This window comes from Anopheles nili, chromosome 2 (assembly GCF_943737925.1).
Source record: "Anopheles nili chromosome 2, idAnoNiliSN_F5_01, whole genome shotgun sequence".
Taxonomy (NCBI): Eukaryota; Metazoa; Arthropoda; class Insecta; order Diptera; family Culicidae; genus Anopheles; species Anopheles nili.
In genome coordinates this window covers 17,393,447-17,403,999 of record NC_071291.1, presented here as the reverse complement: position 1 = coordinate 17,403,999, position 10,553 = coordinate 17,393,447, and the positions used below count along the sequence as shown (strand labels likewise).

Below are 10,553 nucleotides of genomic sequence, written 5' to 3'. Positions count from 1 at the left end.
CAGACAAAGTTCTACTTCTCATGGAAGTTATTGCGTGAGGCCAGTACAAATTCTCGACATAGTGCCCTTTGGGCATTGGTCGCATTTCTTCGATTTTGAAATATTTTTCCCGAATGTTGTTAATTTCCACAAATATGGAATACATTGTCAGTCATTCACGGAATTGGTTTGCGTTTGAAAATATTTCAAACGAATTACTTACATTGGGAATACTGTGATTTACGAAACGGGGTTTGATGATGCTATGTCCTGTTTTGAAGATACATAAGATCGCTTATCTGGTAACAATAAAAGCTTATGAAGAATCACTTACATTGCATTGATTATACGATATGATTCAATATGTACAACGTTTGAACAACGTTGAAGAACCGGGCGCGTCCATGGCATGGCATGTCAGTTGTGCAATGGTTTCAGGCGTTGAAGTACCAGGCGTTTCGAGTAAGAAGTTGTGCAATGTGTGACAACCACTGAAGCATCATGAAGCACACGTCTTCTTTCCGAACATAGGTAATTTTAATCAAAAACTGAAGTGCACCTGCATATAGCATTAGAGTTACTCTCTTAGAACGTTGAAGTACCAGGCGCCTCCATCATGTACCAATCGGTTGGTAGATGTTTATTTATTTTTACACTGGTGATTTGATTCGATTTCTTTGAAAGCACTCATTCATGCGTGTATGACAAAAACAACTAGCAGGAATTTACGCCTAAGTTTGCTGCTGCGTTTTCTCAGCTGGCATGAATTGCCTCACGTTCGTTTGTCGTTCCGTTTGTGTATTTTGCCATCGATATCGAGCTGCCATGCGATTTTGTTTATCCTAGAACGATCTCACGGCCACGCAGTCAGAGGAAAACATTCATGAATACTTTAATCCTCTTTTCGCTATTGCGTTCTACATGGGGATGAATGTTGCGTCAATATTTATTCTTTTCGGAGTGATTCTTCGTATGTGTTGATCTGAAAGAACATGCCGATGTTACTTGAGTTTCTTTGAATCGTTTGATATAGTTTTACGATATTGATGGAAATCTATCCAACGTTGACGCAAATCATGCAGTCTAATTTGTATTTGGAGCAAACGTTATACTATTCACACGCCAGTCGTTTTATTCCATTTGCATTTTTTTAGTACTTCTGGTTTGCGGCTGGCCTAACGGTATCGTGTTGCCAGAATAGCTTTGTTGCATAAACTTCATTCATTAGCAAAATTTTGCCAGAGCACAGAAAATTGCATCACTAACGAGCCGTGCATGGGTGAAACGGTTTAATTTCTGCGCGCATTAAAAGAGCAAACTCTGCAAAAATTACATTTGCCACAGGCCGAAAATGGTTCCTCATTGAGATGGTTGCTGCATACGTTCGTGTTTGCTGCTTTTGGTTTGTTTTCATTGTAGATTCCTGTGATTTCTTTCAAGCGCTCAATTTCCGGTAACCTTGACCGCGTAAGGTCCTACCACACAGATTCCCACCACACTGGGCTAAACACCGGCACAGAACAAATGGTTTTCTACTTTTTCTGTTCACGCGCGCAATTCCATTCCTTAACTCTATGCTGCAGTTCGTTTAGTGAAACCCAGATCTGGAGGAATCTGCATCGGATGCCTGAGCAGATCCCTAGTGAGCTTGTTTAATGTAATAACTAGGATAGTTCCAAAAACCCAACCTCCTGCCATGGCTTCCGCGAGTTTCCTTACAATCAAGCCAAAAGCATGCGCATGCATAAATGCTATGCACATCGAGCCGAGAATGTATGCTTCTCTCCACCCCAGACCAGTATGATGCGTCACATCCTCGAAACGGGGTGAGCCATTCCAAGGATTGAGGCAGCTGCATTTCAACAGCGGCATTCACCGACCTGAAGCACGTGACCGGTGTCGGTGGCCACGAGAAAGAAGCTTCCCTGAGCACCTGCACCCGATGAGTGAAACTTCGGCTGCTAGGTGTCGGTATGGTGCATCGAAAGAATGCCGGCTATTGTTGTGGAGCCGGAAAAGGTGCAACCAGGGCAAGGAATGGCTTGTGACTGACATAAAAATGCGCATGGATCTCGTGTGCGGGCATCGAGCAGGAAGCAGGAAAACAGCAAAACGGCAAGGCAGACAGGGAAACAAAAACACATGAGGTTCACTCCAGTTCACCGGGACTCCGACCTTTTTCGCTCGTTTTCCATAGAATGCGAACATTGCGCTGTTCGTGTGCGCTTGTAACCGGGCATTGTCGTAACTGTGCGCCCTTCCGTCTGCACCTCGCACTTTAGGGCTCAAACAACAAGGGAGTAGTTTTAATTTCCCTCCGTTGCCGGTGCATCCAATCTCGCATGCACGTTGCGTGGCGTGCTGGAAATGGGTTGAAACTTTCGTTTATTACTTTTTTTTCCAGCCTCTCGCCAATTCCATCGTAGTAACCGGGGTTTGGCTTTTTAAGCCTTCTACACCAACGTAATTTCACTGCCGTTTTAGGGAGTGCTCCAGAGCACAATGAACAAAAGGGAGAAAAAAAAACACCGGCAACAAATCCAACCGTAAACTACCGTCAGTATCGTCAACCGGTAGACGAAGCAACGCGAATGGATACAATTTTCATGTAGCGCAAATGCGCAGCCACTTCCCGGGTGGTTCGTCGTTTCGTAGCTGCGTTAATTAGCGTAATGATGCTGAGTTCTCAAATTTGGATTGCCACTACCGAAAGCACGCTTCTCTACTCGCCGTCGAATAGCAGAAGTTTCGAAAGCGTTTTTGACCGCTACACACAAAACCACTTCATGATCGCAGCTAATGATTTGCCGTTTTGGGACGCTCCCTGTTTCCTTTTGGGCAGAATTTGGCGCTTTTGGGAGCGTAGTTTCTGGGAACCCATCTACCCGCCGAGGTGCCGTTGTCTAAATGACGGTCTAATGTACACCTGTTTAAAGCTGGCCCCTCTCTTTGGACTCCAAGCCCCCCCCACCGGTGCGTGTTATTTCGAAATCGCCAGTAATAAATGTACTTATTTGTAATTATGGCCCCGCTGGAGCGGGCATTAACCGGTCTTAAACGCTTTCCTTCTCCGGTACGGGCTGCAAGAGCTCGGTTAACGGCTCAAGTACCGGTGTCGACCCGCGTCTACGTTCATCGGGCCCCGAGGTTTGTTCTGTGTAAAGCGATTATTACAAACTGTTACCGGTTTAATGGGTAGAACAGGGAGCGGTGAAGTGTCCCATCGAGGCTGCCGGCAAACATTAGAGACATAGTTCGTGGAGCATGATTCACGTTCGTCTAACACTCGATTATGAGGTGTGGTTGTTGTTGCGAGCGCAATAAAATGATGACGACGCTCGCAACGTGTTGCTGTGGAGCACTCGATGACCGCAGGACGCGTGTATTCGGGATGCGATGGAGAACAAAGCGCAAATGAGCCAATGAAAAGTTTGATACATTTATGAAGCAATACTTGAACAGAATGAATATTCAGCTCATCGAGAAGGACTGGTGCTTTTCGTGGTACGAGTCACAAGGGGGTTTTTAATTAATTTCTCTGAACAGCAATTGGAAACGCGTTGCAACAACAAGTTTATTGGATATTTGATTTCGTGTGCGGTGCATATCCGAAGCGTGATCGGTAATGCGCGCTCTATTGAAATCGGTACACCAATGCATGCTGATGCTATACTCTGCGCAGGATAGGATGTGAGCCAACGACCGTGAATAGTAAAAGGTTTCTTGTTCCTAGCTGACGGTGCAAAAGTGCGTCCCTTACGTCGCAGAGTACTGAATGTGGCTGTTATCGTCCACGTCGTACTCGAAGCCACTCGTTTGGTCCTCGGAAATTTTAAACTGTATCAACACTATCAGGTAGGTGGTGATGGAGGAAGCTATCTGCAGGCGAAATAATTCAGCAAAGGGAACATCAGAAAACCCATGATTAATTACGACATCCGGGTCTGCAGACTGGCTTACCCCCGTTAGCACCGACAGATCGATCGGAAACAGGCCGTACGCGCTGAACTCGAGTGGATTTGTCACCATGAACGAAATCAGATCATCCACCTGCCCCATCGACCGCACATCGCACCGACCGGACCGGAAATAGGCCCGTTGGTTCACCGGAAGAGACAGGGGATTTTAATATTCGCGATTTTTAATTATGATACTATGCCCTACCTTGCTGCGGAACTCGTCGTCGGTCGATTTGGACTTCATGAAGAACAGGAAATTGATCACCTTTTTCCACTTGAGCCGGACGTGCTCGCCACTGGTGAACAGTGACCAGAACTCGATGCCATGCAGAAACAGCAGGCTGCAGGACGAAAGGGCGTAGATCTCGGAGCGGTACACCATGAAACCGGATTTGATGTGGTTCAGCATGTAGTACAGCTGCACCGTGACGCAGGTGAACGCGGACAGCAGCGAGAAGATGGCCTGCTTGCCGAAGCATTGGTTTATCTTGACCGACAGGTCCTGCAGCAGCTCGACCACCTCGCGGATGTGCTGGATCGAATCGAGCGGGCTGATGGCGCGGATTTTGATGGTCGCCAGTGTGGTCAGCCGGTTCAGCTTGCTGCCTTCGTGCATGCTCGGTAGGTGCGTGCTGCCCATCGCCATGTTGAGGGTTTTGTACTGGGCGTGCCCGTGTGGCTGCGGTTGCAGGGTCAGGTTTTCCGGACCGACCGGAAAATTACTGCTCGTCACACGGCACACACCGGGTAGGGAGGAAAATACACATCAAAACCTTATCCGGTACCCTCGGTGGAACGACCTTTTTTTTACACATCTACATCTCTCTTGGGTTATCTATCTCTCTTTCTCTCACACACTCACTAACAAGTGCACCTCAACACGGTAAACAAGTGCGTGGGGAAGCGAGCGTGCCGTGCAAAAAGCCATCATCCGGTGCTCCCGGAAACGGACACCGGGCACGGATGCAATCTGCGCGGAAGCGTGCGTGCAGTGGGATTTGGACTCCCGTGTGGAATGTGAAAACTACTGCTACAAGTACAACAAAAAATGGCATGTGAAGGTGCACGCGTGTGCGAGTACGAGGCTGAAATCCGGCGTATGGTTGATTACTTCATGCCTCGCAGCAGCAGCATCGCGCGATCGGACAGGTACAGGATGCAACCGGCGAACTGGAAACTGAACAGCAGCAATCCAAACTGGAATGGCAGCGAACGAAAGCACGAAACGGGATCAACGAAAGGTGGTGTTATTTTTTTTTCTTGAAAGCCTTTCACTGTAGCTGCTTCCGGTGTTTGGTCGCGGGAGACCAAACGCGTAACTGAACAACCCAGCCTACTGAGTGATGGGAATTTGATGGATTTTCACTGGTAATGAAAATGGACGAAGGTGGGAGGATATCCCGGTGCTGGTGGGTCGGCCATTTGTAAGACTCTCAAAGCAAAACCTTGGCCCGTCCAAAAAGCTGCCTTTCAGCGGGAGTTATTTCCGCTCGATTCTGCGTGATTTCGAGCGGTTCTGAAAGGCCACGGATTTGGTCGGTCAAACGCACCGAATTGCGTTTTCCCTAAAGTGATTCTCATTCAAACGAACCCCATACCATAATGGGTGGTAGATGACGGTGGCTTTGTGTACATTTGCCGCTCGTGGAAAACGTTCTCACTTCTGCCCATGTCATGGTCGCGGTTGGGTACCACCGGGAAATAGTGCAGCTGCAGCTCTGAGCGTGGAAAAATTCTACCAGCTTTTATCGGCATTCAGCTGAAAGTCAAATCCCCAACCGTTCTCCGTCTAATGGGTCCATACTGGTGATCGCGCGCTGGCATAACAGCGGACCAGTTTTCCCGGCCCCGATCGGGGTAATTAACTACGGCTCGCGCGCGTTCACTTTTGTGAAATAAGCACAAAAACGAAAATGGAAATCATCATCTCTAAACCAGTGCCAGCTGCATGCAAGATAGACGAATCCTGCCGTATAAATATGCAACTCGAACGGGTTGCAAAAATGCTGGCTTAAAACGCGATTCGCAACGGTGCCAGGGGAGATGCATTTACCAAAAAAGCACTCCCCTCACAAAAAGCTAGTTGGGGTTTGTCTTCTAGGTACGGCAGAATGCGCAATTCAGCACGTGCCCATTCACGCTGCTTAATGACCGTTGAAATGAGAGGCATTTCATCGGTGTTTGGAGGATTGGCTTCGGCCGAGCCATTTGAGATGCCCCAGTGCCACAGTGCGTTGCCGATGGAGACCACTGAAGAAGCACCGGTTAGTAAATAGTTATTGCCATTTCCAAATAGAAGCCTGCCATTGGTTTCGTTGGTGAATAGATGGCTGGCACATGCGGAGAGCAGAGAAAAAAGAGTTTGAACGCAAATTTGAGAAGCACCATCAACCGAGTTTCTAATCTCATGGCATTGGTGTATCAATTTGAGTCATGGCAACGCATCCATGGCAGAGGGCTGTAAAAAAAACCATTGCATGTTTTGTCGATGTTTCGGTATGGCGATTATTTTTGGCCACTTTTATCATCAATCAGAGCATCCAGTGTTGATCCCATGGTTACGGCAGGACCATTGCTTACCTTCGGCATACAGAAGGCGATCCAGTACAGCAGCGTCCAAATGCGGTTCCAATTAACTCCGATGAAATAGGTTAGCCCAGCGATGGTAGAGCCACAGGTCATGGTGACTGACAAAAGCAGAGCAAGGTGGATCGAAGTGGTCATGAGCTTGGGTGTGGTTTTCATTCGATTCCTAGGACCAGCAATTTCACATACTCACCAATGCACGCCAGGATGGACACACGTCGCATCTTAACGTTCGGCATCGTAAAGGAGATGCCGAACTGCGATCGCAGCTTATCGTCACAGATGGCGAACGTCGTCAGCACCTCGTTTGCCATCGTACGGTGGCGAATGGCGAACACCAGCGAAAAGATGTACGCGAACGAGTTCGGGATGAACTGCAACCAAAGGTGTATCACAGGGTGGGCTTAAGCTCAGCAGAACCTCGACCGAAAGCCGCGCGTTGGGAGATTGATTTTTCAATACACTTTCGCTCACCTGTATCCAATTAGCGGCGTTGGAAATGTCGGACGTGTTCCCGCTCTGCCAGAAGATGCTGACCAGGCAGGCCGAGTAGAACAGCAGCACGGTGTAGGTCGGCAGCAGTTGTTTCACGTAGCCAGCGCGCGTGTTCACCGGAACCGTCGTGTCGAGCGGGAACGGACACAGACCAAACAGTTTGGCTAGCAGATAGAACAGCTTGATCGACTGCATCGCGTTCCCGGTGCGATCGCTACGGGTCACCGAAACTGAGCGGATCTTTGCGCTGTGCAAAACCCTGCAGCGACCCGGCTGAAACCGTGAACCTCGACGTACGAACCGGCACTGATGACCGAGACCATGAAATTAATGTTTCATGTGACGAGGTTTGGCGGCCAATTTTGGCCTCCACCTCTGGTTCTGCTCGCTCGAGAACACATCGGTCGTTAAAGACGCCCGATTGCTCCATCGCTCGCGTCATCATCATCAAGGATGTCGTCCTCACCGGCCTGCCTGATCGTCTCGCTGAGTGTGTTATTTTCCGAGGCGCGCGTACAAACAAAAGCTAGCGCTTCCTCAAGACCACCTAGGGGCACCTAGGCCAGGATCAGGTTGCAACCGCTCGCTTCGACAAACGAACGTTCCTTCTCGTTCGTTCGATTCACTCGCTCACTCTCTCTCTCTCTCGCTCCCAATGGGACGATTACGCCGAACACAATGTGCCGCTTGGTGCCTGGAGAACGCTGGTGCCTGATGAGCGTCCTCCGCCTCGCGCAGGACATCGGAACCAAATGCAATTATCTTTCAATTTAGATAATGCGTTTTTGCCGATCCCCCATTTCCACATCGGCGGGCATCGTTCGGTGCGCATTGACAGTGGAGTGACGTGCGGGCGCGACATGTTCCATCATGCCATCCGATTTTCGCTCCCGGGGAAAACTCGATATGCAGCCGTACGCCAATGGCGTCCCGGCGGCGAAAGCGGAGATTTCAATCTTATTAGCTGTGGTTTACTAGCGGAAGCGAACCAGGCGGAATATTGAGCTCACGGCACGGCACGGATGCATATTTTGCTAGCAACGAGCGAACGCTTTCCGGGCTCCGTAAGGCGCCGTTGGGCGAGTTTATTTCCGAGAAATGAACTGCAACATCGTTGAACCTGCTTCGTGTGAGGCAACCCCTTGACGTTCGTTTCCAGCAGGGCTTAGAGGGCTCAAAATTTACCCTGGAATCTGGTTTCAAAATTCAGCCTCATCATTTGCAGCGCAACGTTTGATCCGTCGTGCCTCTCGAGGGCTATACGCCGAGGTAGTGGATCGAAAGCGGCAAAAAAAAGGAAAACAATCAGACATTCCTTCACCAAAGCACTACGTCAGTCGGCCAGGGACATCGAACACCGTCTCATGATTTTTATCCCGGCACCGAAGGAAATGACATTCCTGAACGAGGGAAATGAATTCGAAAGACACTCCAATCACAGGAAGGCGCATAATTGAGTTTTGTTACTTCTAGCCGCTCGCCAAACGGCGTCCCCAAGCCGGTGAAAATGGCCGGAAGCAGTCCTTCCGGTTTTCGGATTCCCTTTCTCCCCTTCCATCTTATCTTCTCCCTCCAGCGAGAGAAAGCAAATAGATATTAACGATAATCAGCCGAATGAAACAAAGCCCGAAAATGTTCTCGGGAATGCCGATTCCCCTGCGCAGGTCCTCAGTTTTCCCACGGAGTTTTCCACCCCGAAACGGTGGGCTTCGATGCGAAATCGGAAGGATTAATCAACGAACGGGGATAGCTTTATTTATGGCATACCGGGTACGCTTGGTTGCGGAACCCTCCTTGTTGTCTCTCTCTGTCTATCTCTCTCTCACACACTCTCTTTCTTTCTCTAGCCTAGTCTAGCCGTTTTCCTTCTGCGTTCGAGGTGGGCGAGCGAAAACACGCCCGAAACTTTTTCCATTTGTCTGAGCGGATGTTGGGAGCACGATGGGTGGAGGCGTTTTCTTACGGCCCCCTTTACGGTCCACCTCAGCCCCGTTTACCCTGCTGGCCATCGGCGTTTGCAGGGACCGCAGTTTTCACCTTCCCCAATCAGCTTGCCGAATTCGAACAAATTTCTTCTTTGGGGATTTTCCACCCTCCCGAACCTCGAAAAGCGGTTACCCTCGCCGGTTCGGTTCAGTTCGGTTGGGAAAAGCTTCTTTTGTGGGCATTTACCAAAGTTTTTCTTCCACGCTTCATCCCGTGTGCCTTTTCCTACTGCCCCACCAATTGACCACCGTTTGTCCTTGCGGCGTTAAAGAAAGCAAACGTTACCGGAACGCGCCCTCGGGCGTAATACTGCGTACACCATTTAGCTTCGTTTCATCGAGACCAACTGTAATTGCGATCGGAGGCAATGAAATTAGGAGCGAATCCTTTCAACTCAACCGAATTAGATGACAGCTTTTGTCCGGTCGTTGTTGTTTCCGCATCGTTGGCGCTCGGTTATTTTAATAGCATCCGCCGTTCGCTGGATTTTCCCTCCCCAAGGGGTGGAAGTTTTTCTTTCATTTAGCGAAAATAATCCTCCTGCCGGGTGGCCGGGGCTTATCGGGTCAGCGCGATCCGGTTGAAAGCAGAATTTATTTGAAAGTGTAGCTACGTGAAAGCAACTCGCGCCCGGTACACCAAACCGAGCCGGATGCCGGTGCGCCTAACGAGACCCTGCGCCGTGACAAATGTGACAAATAATGTACGACCAAAAGGGACGGATTATTTGACCTCCCGAACGATTGCGGGTCGATGGTGGCCTAGCGTCCTTGCGGTTGAGAAATGCACCCATCGAATCCCATCAATCAAGGGGCCGCCTGACCCGAACGACTGCTGAAAGGACGCTGCTAGAGGGTAATCCATCGACCCCGGGTTCGCCGATTTTTTTCTACTCTACTTCTTCGTCCTAGCGTCGTCTTCCGTCCTAGTGGGATGCCGGCAATTTTGTGGCCGCGATTGGAATATTAATGGCTAGCGAGGGTTGGTTTGGGCCGCGCCCCGAACGGATCACCCGGACCTCGGGAAAGCTGAGCGAATAAGAAATTGTTTGCCATCGATAATTTGGGCAGCCTTCCGGGAAGCGCAAAGTGGCGGCCTGAGCTGATGCTCAGTTTTACGCCCGGCAACCGACGTGCCTTTGTGCCCGTGTCGAACCAAGCCCGATGGGTTTTCGTGAGTGGGCAAACGCATTATTATGCATATGAGCGAGTTTTGGCTAATGGAAATCCCATTGTTGGCGCTTGGGGTTCGCCCCAAACGCGGGTGCATTCGAGCACAAAGCATTTTCCGACTCATTTCTCCACGGAGCATGGGGCTGGAAATATAAACCAAATATTCAATTGGTAAAAATTCGCCCGTAATGGACCATTTGCGATCAATTTTGCTGCCACGCGCAGTAAAACGGTGCCCACGAAGCCGGAGTGCGTGGGAGGGCTCGTTCAACCTCTGGAGCTGGGCTGGTGCCACTCTCGGCCGGTCGTATTATTATCTAAAACATGGCTTTGATCAATCGAACGCACTCTCGGTTGCACGTCGATCCGGGTGGAG

At 49.6% G+C, this 10,553-nt stretch overlaps 1 protein-coding gene across 1 annotated transcript; it reads right to left on the bottom strand.

Moving 5' to 3' along the window:
• Positions 1 to 3,735: 3,735 nt before the first annotated feature.
• LOC128721158 (uncharacterized) lies at positions 3,736 to 7,214 on the bottom strand. Its single transcript, XM_053814882.1, has 7 exons — positions 6,999 to 7,214; positions 6,718 to 6,898; positions 6,519 to 6,625; positions 5,050 to 5,135; positions 4,144 to 4,660; positions 3,940 to 4,029; positions 3,736 to 3,858 (listed from the first exon to the last, which is right to left on the bottom strand). The coding sequence occupies exons 1-7, from the start codon at positions 7,212 to 7,214 to the stop codon at positions 3,736 to 3,738; spliced, it is 1,320 nt and encodes a 439-aa protein (XP_053670857.1).
• Positions 7,215 to 10,553: the final 3,339 nt, after the last annotated feature.